At 39.6% G+C, this 22993-nt stretch overlaps 1 protein-coding gene across 1 annotated transcript in view; it reads left to right on the forward strand.

Moving 5' to 3' along the window:
- The first annotated feature begins 2543 nt into the window (after positions 1–2543).
- LOC306972942 (rho GTPase-activating protein 29-like) overlaps positions 2544–22993 on the forward strand; it is a 57972-nt gene continuing 37522 nt past the window's right edge. The window contains exons 1-2 of the mRNA XM_079569673.1: positions 2544–2702; positions 4510–4929. Of these exons, the coding sequence (XP_079425799.1) occupies positions 4623–4929 (307 nt within the window). The 5' untranslated portion in view covers positions 2544–2702; positions 4510–4622. The remainder of the gene's footprint in view (positions 2703–4509; positions 4930–22993) is intronic.

Below are 22993 nucleotides of genomic sequence, written 5' to 3' on the forward strand. Positions count from 1 at the left end.
ATTACTAAATTATAGCCTATTCATGGTTGAATTAATGTTGTTCTATTTGTCTGAATCTTAAACACTTATTCTGTACAATGCACTGTAAGACGCCTTCAATCCAGTGTCTTTGTGGGTAGTGAAGTTTCCTATAGTATGTTGTGAATGTCGACCACAGGTACAAGTGGAGGTCCTGGTCGAGCTCAAAAGGTTAAAACAGCCTCTGTATTTACTGCACTCGTCGTAAACCATCGGAGTGAGACCTTCCCACACCCTTCCTCCAGGTGCTGTATTTGAAGCGGATGATGAATCACGCGCGGCTTTAAGGTCGTCCACTAGATGGCAGCAGCACAGGAGGACGCGTAATTTGGTTAAGTGGCCACTCATTGCATTCAAATTGTGTTGTTGAGATTTTACGCATGACAGATCAAAATGAATTAATGCTAAAAGTTTTGCACAAAGTTTCAATAATGTAGAAATAATGAACTGCCCATGTACTGGAAAAGTAGAATTTTTTACTAAATGAAAATTAGTGATAGCGGACCAGAATTATTGTAGACCACATTTAGGCTACACACTCTTGATCTTTCTTCATATTAGGAAGAACAAAACAATATCCTTATTAGTTCTATAGGTCAGATGTTGATTTTTAATATTAGACATTTATGGGCTAGACCAAGATCAAACTAAAAACATGACGTTAACAAATTGCTGTTCTCTGCTCCTTTTCAGCAGCAACACTGTCTAAACAGTTTTCAGGATTATGTTTATTGTAGGGCGACGTGGCTCAGGTCAGGTGGAAAAGCAGGTCGTCTTATAATGACAAGGTGGTGATGGTTTGTATCCCAGCTCCTGCAGACTGTTATTCTGTCCATGGGCAAGACACTTCACCCACCTTGCCTATGTTTGAATGTACTAAGGCAAAGCAAGGCATGTTTATTTATAGCGGACATTTCATACAGAAGGCAACTCCATGTGAGTGAGTGAGAGTGAGTGATTGAGTTTAGAAACAGAAAAACAACTAACACTATTTCCTTCCCCCCCTTCCTCACCTGCACTCTCAGGAAGAGGGGGAAAAAAGAAGTCCAGTTGCTGTATTTTGGCACAGAGATGGACACAATAAGGCCAGTTTACAAACACCTTAGTCTCGGTAAGGTTGGCTTTCTCTGGGCTGTATGTCTTTTAACAACATGCAGCTATTCATTTCTGTGCACCACTTGATTAGAGGCAGGGGGTACATTATTATTACTGTTTTCAATGTTACTCATGCGTGGAATAAATACCCGCCTCTGCAGTTTGTGAATCACTGTTATTGGCTCTGGCTGCTACAATGGCAAAGCAAAGTCAAACTACGGGCTAAACCGGGTCCAGGACTAAACCGGAGCTTAACCTCTTAATCCCCGCCTTAACCGAGTGCATTTTCTGCAGTTCAGTTTTACCCAAATCTAAAAGCTTCTTGACTGGAGCTTACTGTAGGCCAGAGTAACTCATTCATTTGAAAGCCAAGAACTCATCTAGAAGGATCTTTTTTCTTGCGTTGTTGCTGCATAGTCGTCACTTTATATCACATTTTTTGTTGCGTCTTTGTAAAAATGTTGCCACATTTTTGTCACTTTTTCATCACTTTTTCGTCATGTTTTAGTAATTTTTATCACTTTTTTGGTCATTTTTTCAGCACACTTTTAAAAAAAATCTTTTCATCACATTTTCTGTAATTTTTTCATCACATTTTCGGTATTTTTTTCATCACATTTTTTAATTTTTTCATCACATTGTTTACATTTTTTTCATCACATTGTCATATTTTTTTTCATCACATTTTCATAATTTTTTCATCACATTGTTTTCATTTTTGTCATCACATTTTCATAATTTTTGCATCACATTTTCATATTTTTTTCATCACATTTTCATATTTTTTTCATCACATTTTCATCATTTTTTTCATCATTTTTTTTTTCATTTTTTCATCACATTTTCATAATTTTTTCATCACATTTTCATCATTTTTCCTCACATTTTCATTTTTTTTTTTCATCACATTTTCATAAATTTTTCATCACATTTTCATAATTTTTTCATCACATTTTCATAATTTTTTCTTCACATTGTTTTCATTTTTTCATCACATTTTCGTACTTTTTTAAAATCCCTTTTTTTATTTTTTTCATCACATTTTTGTCCCTTTTTTGTTGCTTTACTGTTGCTCTATTGAGGCTTTTTTTGTTGCATTTTCGGCGCTTTTTTATCACCTTTTCTGTGGGTCTATGTGACCTTCATCCTCGTTTTCGTCTTCTTGTTGTCGCTATTTTGACACTTTTTTTCACAGGAGCTTTTAGAGTCGAGTTAATATGCTTGGCTCAGGTGGGGGTTAAGAGGTTAACCAGGACTCAAACGGGGCTAATCACAGAGCACTAACCATAGACTGTAACCCTGACTGAACAGGGACTAGACCAAACCCCCTGAGGAACCCACCAGCCAATCAGAGCGCGCCATTCCAGTCACATGACGCGCCCCAGTAAATTACGATTGACTTGAGAGTTTTGCCGATAGTCGCCTCAGCCCTCTCTCGTTCTTCAATGTACAGTGACTGATCGGGCAACTTCCAGCCTCTTTTGGACTTTACAAACGAAACGAAAATGCCTCTGGACTAAACCTTTTTCTGCGAGAAGCATCTTTTTACTCGGATATCCTGGCCACTATGTCATTTGATCGCCAAACAGGTGAGTAAATAGCAGACGTTACTCCACTTTTTTTGGCTGTGTCGGCGAAACAGTTTTATTGCTTGTTTTTTCCTCAGCTCAACTCGGAGTAGCATCACTTTTCCTCCTCACTGATTCGTGATCATTCATCCCTCGCAGCGTGCTGTTTCTTGAAGTTTGGAGTTTTGATTTTGACGGTCTTTTGTGTGCACGTTTCGACGCGTTTAATCCGAGGCAAATTTTAAGTTCAGTCAAGCGAAAAAATACTGTCTACGCTAAGCTGCTTTAATACCCCCACTTAACTTAGCTAGTCGCTTTAGCTTTCAACAACTGAGGCGCAAGACGAGGCTGACAAATTTGTCATTACGAGCAAATTACCCTGCAGACTGTGGCTTCACTTTGTTCAGCTTAAAACCTGCAGCTTGTCAAGGTTTGGATGGACATGCAAGTTACTGTAAAAAAGTTCCGCACGCGTCAGGTTTCTTTACATTGAGTGAAACAAGTCATTCAAACTTATTCTTGTTAGTTCGGTTTACTTCATTTCCAAAGATACGGCCACTCACTAACAAATCATTAAAATGTTTGTGTATAACTAATTTTATCCTCTCCCTGTCTCTTCAAGTGTCAACATGTAAATACAAATTGGTTATTAATGTCCTGCCTTCAATGAAATGAAGGATAAACTAATACAAATTATAGAAAGTAATATCAGAGTAGGTCATTTTATAAGCTGAAGGCTACTCCCTACCTTATATAAAAGTTGTTGAATCTAGTGCCTTAACCCCCACTTTAACCGAGTGCATTTTCTCCAAATCTAAACCTTTACAGCCTGTCATTTGACATCTAAATGGATCTTTTTCCTTGTGTTGTTGCCGCATAGTCATCACTTTTTTAACATTTCCTTTTTTATTGCTTTTTTGTTCATTCATTTCATCACTTTTTGTCACTTTTTTGTTGCTCTGTAGCAATGTGTAATAACTTGTACCTATGGGTTAGATACACAATGGAATAACTTGTATTAGAAGTTTGTAGGTACATAATGTAATAAGACATAACTTTAACGCTAACCTTAAGCCCTAACGCTAAGGGTCTCGTGTCCTATTACATTATGTACCTACAAAGTACTAATGATAGTAGTAAATTGCATAAATACTTATGCAATTTCTCCATCTGTGAAATCAATAAAGTACCATCTTATCTTATCTTATCTTAATACAAGTTATTCCATTGTGCATCTAACCAATAGGTACAAGTTATTACACATTGTTACAGAGCAGATTACATTGTACTAAATTTAGTTAGGTACAATGCATCAAGGTACTATAAAATAAAGCGATACTCGTTTTCCTCAATTTTCTGTTGTTCATTTGTGGTGTTTTTGTTGTGTTTTCATCACATATTTCTGTCACTTTTTTGTCGCTCTTACGGTGCATTTTCATCCCCGTTTTTGTCGCTATTTGGACACTTTTTTCCAAGAAGCTTTAGGACTTGGGTAAAGCCAAGCTGGAGAAAATGTGCTCGGTTCAGGTGGGGGTTAAGAAGTTAATTTCCACATTTCAAACCAGTGCTTATTATCTGCTCCTTAGTAATATTGTCAGCCTAAAGCCTTCATCTCGTCTAGTTTTGCTGGGCCCTTGTACTATCTGGGTGACTCCTTGTTTAGTTTTTGTGTTGGCCTGGCCATACATTTTCCGAAGTGTCGCGACCTGTCAAAACCTGCTTGTTACTAATCTATAAAGTCTCACAGACACTTGCTTCCTCTCTCGCCCTCTTGCATATTTCCCATTACTAAACATATTTGCTTCACTCTTTTTTTTTCCCCTTCCAGCCTCACTTATCCAAAAAGGAGCCAGCAGGCAGCGTCTTGTAATCAGTGGGTAACCGGCCTGCTTAGCCACCTCAAAGCGGGGGGTGGTGGCGTCTGTTTTTGGGCTTGCTGGGATGCTTCGCAAGAGCAGCAGCAGCAGCGGCGGAGGAGGAGGAGGAGGAGGAGGAGGTGGAGGCAGTGGGGCTAGGGGCCTGCCGAGACACGTTTCTAACCCCCAATTCGGGTCTCTGTCGGCCGGATCCACCAAAACCTGGGACGCGCGCAGGCACCGTGCCCCGAACCCCTTCAGCTCCATGGGGCTGACCTCCAACCTGGCCGGCGCCCCCGGTGTGGACCCGGAGTACGTGATGCAGCTGGTGAATGACGTCAGGTGGTTCGCCGACGTGCTGCTGAATCTCAAGCAGGCGTTTCAGTGCAAAGGTCAGTTCACTGTCGGTTTGGTGCTGCAAATGGTTTTCATGCTGTTGTGTTTGTGGTGAGGCTGCTATAATTGATGAGTGATGCTTGGGGGAAGTCATTGGCTTGTGTTTATGACTGTCTTCCATTGTTTTATTCATTAATTGTGCATTTTACCAAGTGTTGCTGTTCATTGAATCATCAACCAAAAAATTTATTAATTGCTAGACTTGCATTTATTTACAACAAGCATAGACTAGAGGTAATAGCAAGAAAGCTTTACATGTTATTGGCTTAAAGTACTGCTATATTCTATGATATTAGAGTGGTTAACTGACTAACTGTATACTTGATCGTTTCCTACATGATTATAGAACTTTGTTGATCTGACAGTGAAGAAAAGCAACTCATCATACACTCCTCATACATAGTAAGGTGCAGAACATGAGCAATCACAACAGGGAATGCAGTAAAGATAAGATGTAAGGAAAACAGTATTAGCTTAAAGAAGGATGCCAAGTATATCCATTTGAGAAAAACAGTGCAGAGAAAATGCACTATGTTGTTACGAAGGGACACGAATGCATCTTGTGAAGCAGTCCATTGGATGACATTATAATCATATAAAATGAAGTGATAGTCCATTAAGCTGTTCGAGGCAGCCAGAGCCACCTGTGGAGTGTTAGCGTACGGTGTGAATTCAGCCCGACTGCCAGCACTTCCATGTTCAAAGTGTCTTCACAACTGAGAACACCCACTCACCACTGCATACTCTCACACGTACTGTATAAAAAGCAGGGCCCAGGCAGCAGGCGCAAGGCGCAGGCTTTGAACTCCCCTCCGCTGGCTACAATGGCTTCCTCGTGCTTTCTCACAGCTCACTTGTAACCACAGACTGAAGCAAGTACATGCAGCAGGCAATAACAACAAGGAGAATGTGCTAGAACTGTTTAATATTGCAGTGAGGGAAGTACTTGAATATTGCATTAAGGTAATAAGCAAATAACTTTTAAGACAAATTGAACCAGGACTAGATTGTTCTAACATTTTTCTTTGAGTTGGGACAGTGCATTATGAAGACACGCCAGAATAGCATATTAGGATAAGGTTATACATCATGTTACCAGGTAGAATTCTGAAAAGACAAGACGACAGGAAATCTGAGAGTACTAAAAGTTAAGATGACTCATGTACAGTCTGCAATTCAAAAAAGAAAAGAAAAAAAAGCTTCTACATTTGTTTAGCACATTCCACTATTTTTACTACTAACATCAGCTTGGCTCCATCACGTCATCCAACCGGTAACGTGTTTTTTTTGCTGGCAAGTCAAAAAAGTGCCATTCTTGCCGTCATTCCAGCTGCTATTAGATTGTCTCATGCTCTCTATCTAACCGTCTTATCTTTTTGTAGGGGGTTCTTAAATTCTTTCTTGTGTTTTACTCATTTCATGCCTGAATTGAAAGCTCCTGTTGTACTTTTGACAGTGTGTGACCAATAAGGTTATTGCTATAAAAGCTTTTTCATATCCACCTCTGATAACTTATGACATTATTATTAACCCTAGCTTTGATTTAGAATAAAATAAGATGCACTTTACTGTCCTCCACATCTTAAGATCGGTGCCAGTTGTGCCTGTTTTATTTATCTTTGCATGTCAAATACTACTACTCAGCTACCCATTCTTCTTCGGTCCCCATCTTTGCAGCCAATAACAAACTCTCACTGTACAGTTGGTGTCCTGTTAAAAAGCCCTGTGTCGAGCTGCCAGTGGGAGTGAGTTGTTTGGCCATTCCTGCAGCTGTAGGAGTGGGGCCGCGCGGAGCAGCTTTGGCTTGTGTCATGCTGAGTGTTGCTCCGAGCCATCACTAAAACATTTTTCACTGTTTTGCCTGCCCCTTTTCAACAAGGCTTCCATTCAAGCAGGTGAGGCGCGGCAGGCGTATGACCAGGGAGTAATATCGTAAAAATCATGTTTGCTTATTGTACATTATCCAGAGAAGGCAACAGCAACATGCGATTTCGAATATAATCTCTTCCAGATTTTGGGTGTTGCATGACCTACTTTTGACAGTGTGAATTTGAGCAAAGATTAGTCACGGTGTTTAGATAAATAAGGGCCGAAGACATTAACGTAGTTTGTTTTAGGCTATTTAGACCAGACTTTTCTGCTGCGACTTCTGTATCGGACGACTTGTGGCTTGCTAAGTGGCACCGTGGAAGAGCTTGGTCGCTTCTAACTTCACCGCGTTTGGAGCTATAGGAATATACTGGGAGAGGCCAAATGCTAGCAACATCTTTGGTCTTTTTGCGTGACTGAGGGCACACAGTGCTTTCATACTGTGATATGTTCTTACCTGAGCTTAGACGAGTTGATACGTACCTGTCTGGGATTTGTGCGTGCCCGTGGAAGAGCGTGGTAGCTTCCAACTTCACCCCCGTTTGGAGCTATAGGAACACATTGGGAGAGGGCAAATGCTAACAACATCTTTGGTTGTTGTGCGTGACTGAGGGCACGCACAACGACCAGACTAGTACGTATCAACTCGTCTAAGCTCAGGCAAGAACATATCTCAGTATGTAAAAATGGTGGCCTGTTCCTTTAATGCCACAGAAACTCACCGGAAAAAAGCGCAATCTCAAAAATACCCTGGTCTAAAAGTACATTTTAACATACTGTATGTTGGATACCATAAAAGTTGCAATAAACATAAAACTTAATAAAACACAATCGGCTATGGTACAATTGTTTAAGCAATACGTAAAGAAAAAGAAACCAAGCACTTTTTCACCAGTTTTCCAGATCTAAAAGCTTCTGGAACAAAGTGTCAAAAACAGCGACGAAAACAAGGATGAAAATACAACAAAAAAGACAAAAAAATAAGCCACAAAAGAGCGACAAGAAGACAATAAACAAGCGGCAAAAACACGATTAGAATGGTGATGAAAACGCACAAATAGTGAAACAAAAAAGCCACTAAAGAGCGACAAAAAACAGACAGAAATGCAACAAAAGAGCGACAAAGAAGCAACAAAAATGTGCCAGAAAAAGCAACAATGACACAATAGAAAAGCGACAAAAAGCAAGGAAAGAAGGCGATGAAGAAAGCAACAAAAACAAGACAAAAGAGAAGCTTTCAGATTTGAAGAGAAAATGCTCGGTGGGGGCAAAGTGTACTGATGATAAATATTGAGTTGAAAATTATATTGATTATCTGTCCGAGAAGTCGATATAGTAATTATTGTGGGCCTAATAACACCTCAATTAAATGCCCTGCCTTTTATTTGACAGTCCAAATTAAACTAATAAAGTCTAAGATTTCATATACCCAGAGTACCACGTGAACAATCCCAAAACCACCAGTAATAGATACTTTTCCACGACTAAACAAAAGTCTTCCACCAGGCCCAGCTGCAGGACTTCTGATCACCACCAAAGTAGTTGAGAAGCACTCATTGGGATGGTTAATTTCCGTCCCTATGGCACAGTTTTCCACACGCACATTACTTGGAAAAGAAAACGTTATCCTCACAAAGGCGGCTCGACCACAATGTCCTCAGAACCGGAATCCAAACATTTCAAAACAGTAAGTTATTATATGCCAAGTGTGTTTATAGTGGAATTTTCTGTGTTCTACAAATAGCCTTTACTTTGGCTGAGATGACCACACTTGTGCAGAAGAATGCTATGTTTGATAGTAGGTAATATAGCTTCGAGTGTGTACATTTAAAAAACTAGGGCTTATGCATAGGATGCGATAGCCCTGTTTATGCTACTACTAGACTATCCCTTAAGCTTTCTAAACAGTGACTTGCTTATGCTACTTTCAACGTGTTTTTCCACAGGTCTGTTGGACTGTTTACTGTACCGTGTCTGGACCTCAGAAAGTTGGAATTTTTGATTCACAGACCTTCCATTAACAAGCCGAGTGCGACGTTTCCTATGGGCAAAATAAATAAACAGAAGTGTCCAAAACATAGCTAAGGTACAGTACGCTAGCCTAAACAGCATTCAAGTCACACATTTATGCTGTAAATCACGCCAAACTGCCCATCTGAAAAAGTAGTCACGTAAAAGGGTGTGTTGTGTTGATCCAATGTCAGAGACGCTTTTGTTTTAACACATTGCAGGAAGTCACAACATGTCACAATATCTTCTATCTGACTGAGACTTAAACATTTTTCGCTACCACAGCCCAAAACAAACATACTATTTACTTGTGTCCCATAAATGCAATGACAGCTTAATGTCATGAAATACTGCTTGTGCCTCAGAGTGTTTTTCTTTCAAGCATGAGAAATGGGTAAGATAGGATCTTTAATTATCAGGACAGACCGTCTTTTTCCAAATCTTTATCTCCGCAGTGTGCACTTATCAAGCACACTCTGTCAGCTTGTTACAGTATAGCATGCGTCTTGTTATTTTTCATCGAGAAACGGTGGATTCCTGAGACAACCACTCTGTGCTGTTTCTCTTTGTTGAAAGGTATGCAGTCTGGTTTGCACTCACCCGTCCACAGCGGCAGGTTTGGCCTCTAGTTTAGCATTTAAAATTATTTAGCATTTTAGTTGTTCAACAGGGGGCTTAACATTTGGGAAGCATGTTCTACTTTTCAGACAACTGCAGTATTAATGGACTTTTGACATTTTAAGACTGAAAGAGGAACAAGATTCATTTATTTCGGAACATTTGTAGAGGACTAAACAACAAGGTTAAGAGGCTTTATACGTGATAAGATCCAATGACAACGAGATATTTTGTTCTTTGCAATGGACAAGATAATGCTTCAAGTGGATAAAACATGCTTTGACTACGAAGCAGCTTTGATTCAATGATTCAATGACATGATTCAAGCCCCATTTTGTAGTCAACAGCATCATAGTCAATTGATGGCCTTGTGAGAAACTTAATTTTGAGTGCAGAACTGGTCCGTCTGTGAAGGTGTTAGAACTTTAGAGCAATGTTTCCCAACCACGGGTACGGGGACCCCTTGGGGTATTTGAGTACTTGGACTTACCTCAGATTTAAAAAGGGGGAAAGAGATAGTTTCAATATTACTTTCAAAGAAAAGTTAGTTTTTATGATGATTTTGAGTAAAAGGCTTGACTTTGAGAGTATTTTTGCTGTATTTTGAATATTACACTCTACTAAATACTGAATAATCCATGTTTAGTTGCTTAATTTGTTAAGATTTTGGCAGGATCTTTGAGTTAGGGGGTACTCGGAGTATAAATTAATGTCTCAAGGTGTACATGGGACATAAAAGGTTGGGAACCACTGCTTTAGAGGACACTTTTGGTTTCTATTACACAATCCAGAAAAGTTATTTTACAGATTGGAGTTTCAGCATCTGGAGAAAGAAACAATCAAAGTCAACAGTTACTCAAAACTTTGTGATTGAAACAAAGTGGTATGTTTTTTGACAAAGGAACAACGTTATAACTCAGAAAACGTTGACTTTTGGATGATATCTCTTCTGACCTTATTTCCAAAGATCCTTCCACATATCGCTTGTTTATCTCGACGGGAAACCCACTCGGGAACTCTATCAGCGATCGTACGGCCGCGCCAAATGACCCGCCGCATTCACACGTGCCATTGTAGCGCCTCGGAGGTCCCCAGTGGTCCAGATGCTGGTGTAGATTTACTTGTTCAGTCATATTTGGGCTGTAGCTTTAGCTGGAGCGGTGCCACGCGAAGAGGGATCACAATAGTTGTAGCTGTCAAACAGTGTAACGCGAGGAGGAATGTGGCAGAGGAGGTCAGCCTGAGACTCTTTGACCAAACTGGGATAAAATGATCTTTGTCTGCTTGCGTTTCAGCGCGGGGCATTAATGTGGGTTCTCTTTTGACTTTTTCCTCAAAGTGAAGCGGCATCAGGAAAGTAAAATAAAGCAGCGTTTGTTCCACTATTACTGTCTACTACTGCACGGCCTAGATAATTGCTGTTCAGATCGTGATTGTTGAAAAGCTGTGCAGGCTTTACTGAAGACAGATTCAGGCGCTGTGAGTAAAGTTTACATTGACCGGCGGCGCAGACGACAGTTTGGTTAATGGTTTTTGATGGGGATGAAAAAGAAGTCCTCCGTCCTCAGTGGAGCTGCTGTCCCCCTCCCATCCCCCCTCGCCCCTGCATACCCAGCATTCCTCCAGAACAAATGCTCACTTGTAGCTATAGCCCCTTCAATGGACTAATGGTAGGTGTAAGACTGATTCAATATAAAAAAAATACAAAAATCCCCAACCAAAATAAATGACGCTTGATGTTGTGCAAAGCATTGGTTCGACGGACTGAACGGATTTACAAAGAAAACATAGACCAAAACCACCTGGGCTACCAGTTTGATCAGTCCCATTGAGGAGATGGGATATTTAGGTATCTGCATGGGACATTATACTACCCAAATGACTGCGGTCTTGGTGATCTGTTCATTAATCTCACATTGTCTCTTGCTGGAATGCCACCACTTTGCTTCCTACTACGTCACATCCAGGTTTTGTTTTCGTAATTCAAAGCAGAAATGACAGAAATTAACTGCTTTGTGCAAATAGTTCGTGCTTGTGGTTTGCCCTGATTATTATCGTGCTAAAATAGCCGAGGAATGCGCGTTGAGAAATCCGAGTTATGGATTATAATGGATTATAAACTATAAGCTAACTCGCTCCGTCGGGTCAGGGTGCTTTTCTATTGCTTTGGTGACAGAAGGGCGAGACTTTCAACCCTGACTGCGTCATCTATAATTAGCAAAGCAAAAGCAAAAAACGGTTCGCTAAATAAAGAACAGATTGCCAATAAGAGGGACAGTTTGACTCCAGGGCACAACAAAATGAATAACTTTTTTTCAGTACATTTGGAGAGTTGGTTTAGTCTTGGTTCGTGGTTACTCAAGGCCTTGCTTAGACGCAGCTTTATGTCTTGTATTAATTTAGACCTGCCTTATTACAGATTCCGTCAGATTTGGTCATAGTCGTTGACTTGTTGTTGTTTTTTTGAGCTAGCTGCATGGCCAGTTATAGAATCCAGCTGAAAGGTTTGCCTTTTGTGCATGTTTTTGGTTCATAGTTTAAGCTTGATCACCCGGAAGAAACCCAACCAGAAGCAGGGAGGACATAAAACTTCACACATGGTCCGGGAATCGAAAAACTTGGGACCTTTTTTCCAGTAACCGCTCAGTTTAGTCCAACCTGGTTTAGTACTGATTCGAACCTTGCTTGGCCTCAGTTTTTACATACTGAGATATGTTCTTACCTTAGCTTAGACGAGTTCATTTGTACCTGCCTGGTCTTCACGCACGTAAACACAGCACAGACGACGTTAGCATTTAGCCTCTCCTCCTCTCCTCCTCTCGTCTATAACTCCAAACGAGATGAAGATAGAAGCTACCAAGCTCTTTCACAATTTCCCTTTTTAAATATGGTTAGGTGAAGTGATAAATTATAAAGTATAGTTACACACAATTAAACAATGTGGATTTTCTAAGCGGAAAGAAAGGGGAACTATATTGTAAGGCGTAGTAATACCAGGAGTAGTTCGACATCCGCACAGTAAAGTGAAGATATTACTGCGCGGATGTCGAACTACTCCTGGTATTACTATGCCTTACAATACAGTTCCCCTTTTTATCCACTTAGAAAATCCACATTGTTTAATTTTGTGTAATTATACTTTATCGTGCAACACTTCACGTAACCATATTTAAATATGGAAAACGTGGAAGAGCGTGGTAGCTTCTATCTTCACCTCGTTTGGAGCTATAGAGGAGAGGAGGAGTGGCTAAATGCTAACGTCGTCTGCGCTGTGTGTACGTGACTGAAGGCACGCATGAAGACCAGACAGGTGCAAATGAACTCGTCTAAGCTAAGGTAAGAACATATCTCAGTGTGTAAAAACGGTGGCCTGTTCCTTTAAGAATTCCCCCCCCCAGCAGATACTATGTGGCGTGAATCATTTGAAAAGCAGCATCTTAAGAAAGAAGTTGCTAAATGCCTGGACACACTAAACAGCAGCATTGTTGCTCTTTCAGGCCTCTGCACAGATAAGATCCGGCCGTCGTCCCGTTAGTCCACATTGTTTCACTCAGGTACAGTCAGTGTTGATAAGTGTCCTGGTAAAAAAAAAACGTGACACATGGCAGGTTTCTCGTGCTTTCTAATCCTCTGCTTATGTCTGTATTCATTCAGGGTTAAACACAACAGCGGTTTTCAATGGGTCGCTTTGTGGGACCCAGGTTCAGCCCGTTCAAATACTCGTTCCCTTTCAGAATTAGGTCACAATTGTCAGGCTGTTTTCTCAAATATGTGCTCTTAAATCAATAAGTCACATCAGTACATGTAATTCATTTAAGGGACACAGCGACTGAAAATGTTAGTTGTTGACTTGTCAGCGATTATTATAACATGAAAGCAGTTTTGTCCTCCTATATTCTATATTGTAGAATTGTAAAATGATAAAGCATTGTGAACTAGTAGGTTAATGTTAGTTAGCGTTACTGTTGCTACTTGAAAGAAGAGAAACATGCTCATAAACACATCCCTGTGAAGAATTTGGGATACAAAATGCATTGGGAAAGTTAGAAATTTGTTTGTGACTCTTTAATCTGTTAAAACCCTGTCTTAACTGAGTGCATTTCATCCAGTTCCGTTTTACCCAAATCTTAAAGCTTCTTGGCTTTAGTTTTAAAGCCTGTGGGCCAGAGTAAAGCCTCATTTGAAAGCCTACAAAACATATCTAAAGGGATCTATTTCCTCGCGTAGTTGCCTACTTTCTGTCACTTTTTTAACATCCCTTTTTTGGTCACATTTTCATTGCTCTTTTGTCACGTTTTTGTTGCTTTTTCACCACATTTTTGTTGCTCTTATGTTGAGTTTTTATTGCTCTTTTGTCACTTTCCATGTCATTTTTTGTTGCGATTTTGCCACATTTCGTCTCATTTTTGTCACGTTTTGTCAATTTTTTGTTGCATTTTTATCCTTTAAAATGTTGTCAGTTCAGGTGGGGGTTAAGAGGTTAAACTTTACTCCCTCTATTAAGAAAAGATCATGTACTAGTGATAGAAATAAGATATCAATGTTACCACACTGTTAGCCCAGTGCTCAGGTCTGCGCTGCTTTGTGTTAGATTTTAAAACAGCTCTGCCTTTGAACAAGTCTCTCCCTGATCTAGCACCATCTCTGACATGTTGGTGCCATATGAACCATCTCCTGCTGGTTCCAGAGTCAGGACTAAACACGGTGAGACCTCCACTCCGACAATGTTCAAATCCAGGCAGTAAACAGTTCTATTTATCTGTGTATAGGACGACTAAAAGCGTACACACAAACAGCTCCTTTTTTTACTGTGCAATCCTGTCCTGGCCTCGAGTGCGTCCCGCTGCCAATGTGAAGTGGTCACTCGCCACCGGGGCCTTCACGGCCGATTTCTTCAAGCACATAATGGTTTTAATGGCCTGCAGTTGTAAGCGGACAGAGAATGGAGGAGATTTGTTGGGCAGTAACTTTCCCCCCATGATGTCGAGGGGCTGTATTTTGTTCACAGGGCAGGCTTGCCGCTTGTGGTCGACCGTGTTTCCTGGGGAGGGATTTATGGTTATGGGCCTTAAATGTTTGTGTAGGAGATTGGTCACGGTCAGGAGCGGATTGGAGAGAGGACAAACGGGCAGAAAATTTACAACTGTGAAATTGGAATGAATTGAAATTAGCACAGAACGACTGCGAAAAGCATGGCATTTTCCTTTTTCGGACAGATTTACCTTCACAATATGCTTTTTAAAAAAACGTCCAGGGGCTTCAACAGCTCTGACTTGAAATAGTAGAAATAGTAAGACTTTCTCCTGTATGTGATTCCTCTGTTTGGCACTATAAGCTAGAGATCGACCGATATGGGGTTTTCTAAGGCTGATGCCGATTGTTGGCGGATTTTTCCAAATGTCTGGTCTGTCTAATCCTGTAAAAACATAAATACTAGGCCGATTTTATTTGATTTATTTAGGTCAGGGGTGTCCAAACTTTTTTTCATTGAGGGCAACATATTGAAGTGTACATGGTGTAGAGCAGTGGTTTCCAACCTTTTTTGCCTCGATGCGTACCCCTTGAGTCGTGGATTTATACTCGAGTACCCCCAACCTTGAGGATTTTGCCAATATTATTACAAAGTGACCAACTAAATTAATATTATACAGTATTTAACAGTGTGTTGTGTTCAAAATTAAGCTAAAATGCTCTCAAAATCAAACCATTTACTGAAAAACATAATTAAACTTAACTTTCTTTTGAAATTCATATTGAAATTCTATTCAGTTACACCTTCTTTTTTTATCTGAAATTATTCCAAGTACCCCCTGCTAAGTGCTCAAGTACCCCCAGGGGTCCCCGTACCCCTGGTTGGGAAACACTGGTGTAGAGAGCATGGATCGGTGGTAAATGCAAGGAAAATTTTCATCTGAGTTTTAACCCGTGCTCCACACCCTTATTTAGGCTTAAAACCGAAAAAAGACGTCTCTTTCCCACTATAATGATAGTTTTTGATAATAAAATTGTGTAGGATTACGAAACTTACCATCTCTGCCAATTCAGCAATAACCCCCGAGGGCCACCAAACATTGGTCTGAGGGCCACATTTGGCCCCCTGGTTGCACTTTAGGCACCCCTGCTTTATCATAGTTTATAATCCTAGTTTCTGTCCCAGCTTTGATTAGCTGCTGTTAGCATTAGCATACGGCTGTTGGCATTAGCATACTGTTGCTAGCCGCGGCATTTTGTGCTGAATTCCCAATTGAATTCTCCAGGTTCTGTGCTTTGAAATGATGCAGCGTGCCCATATTGACTGAGGTGCAGTGAAACTCGTGTTTAACAAACTAACCAATTTTCATTGCGATGTTTCTCTGTTCCCCGGAGGCCTGTTAAATTGTGGGAATACTCGTTGCAAAGCCCTAACATTGCTCTTTTCAACGCAAACAATGGGAAGTCTCTATAATTTTTGGTCCCGGAGATATTGGCTATTATTGGCGCTAGATCGACCTCTACTATAAACATAATCTGAGCTAAATAACTCATACATCCAATCACAGTTGCAATGTTTGTCACAGAAAAGCAACTATACTCTTCCAAAACACTTATCTGAAATGTAGAGAGTGACCAACTTTTTGTGTTGACTTCTAGGTGAGTCCATGTTGTTGTCCATGGCCTAATACTGAAAACAGCTATCGCCATGTTTGCTCAGCTCAGTGAATATGAGGCTGAGCAAACAGGCGCTTGAGCGGCTGTATCCTCTTTGTGAATGCCTGTCAGGGTTCGTCATGAGAGGGAAACAGCTAGGTGCGTTGCTCAATCCAGATGTCTCTAAATGACATTCCCAGGCACCTCCAGTGACATCAGCCGCTCAGGTATGTGTCAAACTGCCCCAAGCTACGGATGATGCAGCCGAATGTACATTCTGAGGAGTTGAATCAGCAACTATAGGCTTTGTACAGTGAGCGCAGGAATTACTCATATGCCTGTTTGTTTCCATGCCTTGATATAAGATAAGATAAGATAAGATAAGATAAGATAAGATAAGATAAGATAAGATAAGATAAGATAAGATAAGATAAGATAAGATAAGATAGACTTTATTGATCTCACAATGGAGAAATTATTTACTTGTTACTTTCAGCTCTTAGGAACACTCAGGGTGTGCAAATAGGCAGAAAATGTGAGAAAAATAAACAAAAAACAATTAAATAGTAAAATAGTGGTATCTTTTGTACAATGACTGCCAAGGACTTTGCGGGGACAAAAGTATAAACAGTAAATAATGAAGTAAATGTATTAGCAGTGCAGGTTTATGTCATAGTGCAAGTGGTTGATAAAGTGATGCAGGTAAGTGATTTAAATACAGGGATTATTGCATGTATTCTGCAAAAGGGTAATTATGATGTTAAAATCTGATAAGAAAAAAGCTCCAGTCATACTTTTCATTCTAAAACAAAAATCTGTACTAGGCCTATGTGGTGGCTGTACGTTTCTGTATCATGCGATTAATGTAATTTACTGCACAACTAAATTTGTACAAGCTATGACCAACAATTTGTCTTGATCTTCTTTTTCTCCCACATTTTTTTTTGAATGAGTGGTTCAGGCAGCATTTTCACACACAGATTGCCCCCACAGAGTCCAGATTTTAAAGGGAATGCCTGACATTTTGTTTTGTTTTTGTAGGGTAACATTTTTTGCCCCATAAATGTATGCCGTTAAAAAAACAGCCTGATGTGTGAAGATTGCGCCGTATTATGATTTGTTGATGTTGTGTATGGTTAACCCAAATAGTCAATATGTGACAAAAAGGGGTTTAACTTTTTTGTCTCATGGTAAAAATACCCATTTCGTCACATTTTCACTAAAAGGGTTAAAAATTAGGTATAGTCCCTTTAACCCCATTGAGAATCTTGGATGTGCTGGAGAAGGCTTTGCTCTGTGGTCAGCCTCAAGATCTTGGTGACAACTTTATGCAACACTTGATCTTTTGACTTTGCTGAAGCTTATTGAAACCACAGCGACTATGCAGTAATCAAACCGCTAAAGACGCTAAAACCAAATATTGGAGCGTGCAATCTCCTTTTTAAGCTGACTTTTTAGTTTTCTATTAGGCAGTGCACCTACGTATGGTATGATGATGAACCTCGAGTATTTGTGCATCACAGCTAGATAGGCTTCTGGCGAAATTCTCTCATTTCCTCAGCCTCAGGCCAACCTTTCATTTTATTTTACACAATTTTGGTACCAAGGAGTTTTCTTTTATCATACATTTCATAGAACTGTTTTCATCAAATGCCATGTTGGAAATTTGCACTCCTTGCTCTTTAGCTGAACAGTGTAGTGTCTTCTCTTCTATGTTTTTGTTTTTCTTTTTCTCAGATAATTCTTTGTTGTTAATTTCATTCCTACTGTAGTGTGCACCTGTTGTAGATCCTTTGCCAAAAACTCTCTGAGAACCGGCAGATTTCAATTCTCCTGCGATTATTACTCCACTTTGCCGGACCTCCACTGGCTGCCCATCTGTGATTAGCCTAAAGAGCAGGTAGTTGTTTATAGGGAGCCTGCTGTTTACTGTCTGCGAGACGTCTAGCTTCATCTCCTAACAAGGCATGGGAAAGACACTGCGGCTCCGGCCCATTGGCTACGTGGCTATTGTTTGGACAAACGGGGGGGATCTCTGTTTAGAAGATCCAGGGCAAACAGCACCTGTCCCAGATAGGGTTGCAGCCAGGCAGCCCAGCGATGTTGTGCCAGCGCAGATTGGTTACAGGGAGCGCTATTTATCTGCACTCCTGACCTTGTGATTTATGATGGAAGAGACAGAGGATTTTCAAAGCTTGGCATTTTTCACATTTGATCGAGAGGAGCCGGCGCAGAAACAATGCGTCTCCGTTTGTGACCTTACACTCCGGCGTTTACACCTCCGATGAATGTCCGAACTATTCATGCTGTGAGTTCCAACACTTTTCCTGTTTCTATTCTTGATACAAATTACGTAAATGTATGTAATGATCGCAATTACCAGTAGCTAAGGCGAAGTCACCTGGTTATTTATTAGGAGGGTCTTCCTTATGTTTTCTTTTGTCTGGCTCTTGCATACCTGTATTTTACTGTTTTACGCTGTTGTTTACATGTGGAGTGTTAGTGTGAAGCTCTCAGCCAATCAGAGCTCACTAAAGGAAATACTTGGGATTACCTGGTTTGTACTTTTACGAGGTCTGGCAGACACTGTGAGAGGAAAGGAAAACTTTCACATGCCTTAGTCTAGCAGTTCTCATTATGTGGTAATGGGAACCCGGATTTGACAGAGAAGTTTTAAAGCTGTTGTTATGTAGCAGAAGATAAACACATAAACAGATATGCAAATGTAAAGTGTAAGTTAGTTAGCAACAATTATAATTCTAGTAATGTTAGTAATGTTGTAGAGTTAACCTCTTAACCCCCACCTGAACCAAGAACATTTTCTCTAGTAAAACAAAAAATGCAGCAAAAAGTGACGACAAATGCCACAAAAGAGCAACAGAAAATGTTAAAAAAAAATCCACAAAAAAATCCACAAAAATGTGACAAAAACGCCGGAAAAATGGGACAAAATGCAATGAATGTGCTGCAAAAAAATGACAAAAACCCAACAAAAAAGTAAGAAGAATAAAATAAAAACTGACGATAAAAAGCCACAAAAGAGCAACAAAAAATGTGAAAAAATAATCAACAAAAATGCCGGAAAAATGTGACAAAAAGCAATGAATGTGCAGCAAAAAAATGACAAAAACACAACAAAAAAGTGAAAAGAATAAAATAAAAACGGACGATAAAAAAGCCACAAAAGAGCAACAAAAAATGTAAAAAAAAAAATAACAAAAATGTGACAAAAACGCCGGAAAAATGTGACAAAATGCAATGAATGTGCTGCAAAAAAAGGACAAAAACCCAACAAAAAAGTAAAAAGAATAAAATAAAAACTGACGATAAAAAGCCACAAAAGAGCAACAAAAAAGGTGGAACAAAAAATCAACAAAAATGTGACAAAAATGCCGGAAAAATGTGACAAAAAGCAATGAATGTGCTGCAAAAAAATGACAAAAACCCAACAAAAAAGTGAAAAGAATAAGATAAAAAATACGATAAAAAGACACAAGAGAGCAACAAAAAATGTAACAAAAACAAACAAAAAAATCAACAAGAATGTGACAAAAAGCAATGAATGTGCAGCAAAAAATAACAAAAACCCAATAAAAAAGTGAAGAAAATAAAAAGTGACAAAAAAAACCTGCAATAAAAAAGCCACAAACAGCAACAAAAAAATGTCAAAAAAAGAAAAACAACATGATAAAGTGACACACAGAGCAACAACGCGAGGAAAAAGATTATTTTAGAACAAAACAAAAAGTCAAGAAGCTTTTAGATTTGAGTAAAAGCCGAACTGGAGCAAATGCGCTCGGCAGGGGTTAAAAGGTTAAAAGGACTAGATGCAAGTTGGTCATTTTATACTCACTACTGCCACCTCAGGTCATATGTGACGGACGGCAATTCGGACCCGAAGTAACAACTTTTTTAGTGACAGTGCAGGATTTTAGAGGCAGTTGTGGTGAGCAGGTGTGGGTTCACTCTACACATTAAGACATTGCTGGAACATTTAGGGGGAAAAAAATAACATTTTTAATCTCTGTATAGTCACTTTAACTAAAAGGAAAAACGAAAACTTCACAGCTGGGATTTCAACTCTATTTCTATTGGATTATGATATCATGACTCTCTTTTTTTCAAGTCAGCATAGAGATCAGTATTCGTTTGACATTGACAAATTGACAAAAAGAAACTGGTCTTTCCTGTGCTATAGCAAACAAGTAAATCAGATGTCGTTTGTGCTTGCTTCCAGTAAAAAAGGTAAATTGCCCGGGGCAGTTTCCCCTCTGCCCTCTGTCAGAGCTGTTCGGGCCTGTCCCGTGTGTCCAGACAGGTCGCTTGATTGCTGTTGTTATCAGAGGGGCCAGAGGAGGTGTAACCCCAGTCAGGACGCACCAAACAACAGGGTTAGCCCGCAGCTTTTCTTTGCACTTAAGGGTCAAAATTCACAAAGACTTAAAATTAAGATATTAGCAAAATATATGAAATGCTTTCTAGATGTGGGAAATATAAGATGATATTGAAATTGCTGTTTGGAAGATGTGCAAATTTACAAGTGTTTTTTTTTCTCTTTCCTTTTGAAGTCTGTCCAGGATAATTATCTTTTTGAGAGACAAAGAAATGTAAATTAAGATGTTTGTAGCACATTTTTGCATATTTCTAAAAAATACCGCTTCATCATCGCTATCGAGAAACTCCCCCAAATTCTCTGCTCAAGAATTGATGTCGAACAAAGGTCCCATATCAAAGACAGCTTGAAAAATGCACTATTGCGACTGCCAAGCTACTTAATAGCACACTAATGTTTTCACATAAGCTGATTTTTTTCATCTATCAATGGAGTCAAAGTCCAAGAAAGTCCACTCATCATGGCTTGACTCACACCGAAAGATGACAAAGAAGAGCTTTCAAAGTCAGCAGGGACTTCTCCACTCATGCCTTAGAAATGCCATTCAAAAAAAAAGTTCCTTTCAGACTTAATTTTACCCCCAGCCGCCTGCAGCACCTGGAGTTTATCTCTCGTCGACTCCCACTTTTGAATGACAGCCATGTTTTCCAGGAAAGACAATGATCCAGGGCACAGATATGCGTCAGAGTCAGCAGTAAACCAATTACAAACTAATGACGTTGTATTGTTTCCAAGTTAGACAATATAAATAACCACCAATTAGTTTCTCTCATCTAAAGAAAACAACAGTTCCCCATAAAACAAAGACAGATTTTTGGTCCTCATATAAAAAATTCTCTCTATTGTCTATTGCCATTAAACTTTGAGCTCTGTTGTCGACCAAGTTCGAGCTATAGAAACCTATCTCCCTTCCCTTCCACAGTGGAAAAAGACAGGGCTGCTGTGCTTCGGGCTCTGTTTGGCACTGGCGGGGGGTCTTCCTTGAAACAATACAGGCCTCTTGCTGCTGTTATCTGTTCCAAAACAATAGCTCAGCCCCCGCAATCGACAGTGAATGTCCAGTGCCTCTTTCTGATGCTATTGTTGTTGTGACAGAAGCGCTCGGTAGAAGTGATTTTGACCAGCCTCCCCCCCTTCACCCCCACCAACCAAACAGCAACAAGGGAGTGTGTGATGCTAGTATGAGCTGTCAATGGAAACCGCTGCCTTGTTGTGATGACTTAATGCATGGAATGAAGAGCGAGGCGATTTTTTTAATCAGTGTTTATGGATGACACCGATCTGACTAGTTCTGAATGAATAGACGAGGCAGAGAACAGACTGTCCAGTGTCCAATACGAGCAAAGTATTGACGAGGAGTTGCTTTACTGTCGTTTTTCTGCTGCACATTTATGCAACAAATCAAAAACTGCATGATATCAGCTGTTCCAAAAGTGGCGTTCAGAGTAGGGCTGAACGATATTGACAAAGTTTCATATCTCGATATTCCTGTCAGATATCTCGATATCGATACGATATAACTATGGGTTAGGTGAAAGCTAAGCATTAAAAATAATAATAATTATCATAATACAAACGAGTGCAGTTTTATTGATGAAAATCTATATCGTTTTATCTTGCTTTTTTGATTTTTATATTTTAAAGGTTCATATCTCGATACAATTGCGTTAACAATATATGTTTCTTTGGCGATATTGATATCTTGAATGTTCATATCTCGATACCGATACGATAACGATATATCTTTCAGCCCTAGTTCAGAGTTCCCTGGACGTCCATGAAGATTTGGGAGGAGAGACAGGAAGCGCTTATTTCATTATTTAAAATAGGGCTGATTGACATTGACAGAAATTAATATCTCAATATTTGTGGGGACTTTCACAATAACGATGAAGCAAATCAAAAATGTAGACATTTTTGCACCTGTTTTTCCAAATGTTTCCCATTGCTTCCCCTATCTTTCCCTATTTCCCCCCCCATTTTGTCCCACCCCCCTACATTTTTCTATTCCCCTTTTTGTTACTTATTTCCCCCCCTATACTTTCCCTATTTTTTTTCCCATGTTTTCCTTATTTCACCCCATTTCCCCCTTCTTTTTCACCTAACCACCGCTTCCCCATTTCTTTCCCAATTTCCACCCCATATTTAGCATTTTTTCTGTTTTATTCCCCAATTTTTTCTAAATCCCCCTCCCCCATTGTATTTTTTTTTCTTTTACCTTTTTCCACATTGGAGATAAAGTCGATATTGTGAATTTATATATCCTCCATTTATATTAATTTAACGTAGATGATAGACATATTGCCCAACTCTAATCTAAATAGTAAATCGTAAAATATCAATGCTACAGAACTATAAAGGATGTTTTTTTAAGCCCCCCTCAAACCCCACTCATTTATATCATGTCTGTTGTGGCTTTAGTCATAGTGATTTTTTTTTTTCAGGCGTACGTGTCATATCATCGTTCACCTCCATCTTGTTTTATCCACATCTTTCATGCACAGATTAGCTTAATTAACCTGCTCTTTTTTAGCGCAAATGAG

The sequence above is a fragment of the Gobius niger genome (assembly GCF_951799975.1).
Source record: "Gobius niger genome assembly, chromosome: 13".
In the NCBI taxonomy this organism is placed as follows: Eukaryota; Metazoa; Chordata; class Actinopteri; order Gobiiformes; family Gobiidae; genus Gobius; species Gobius niger.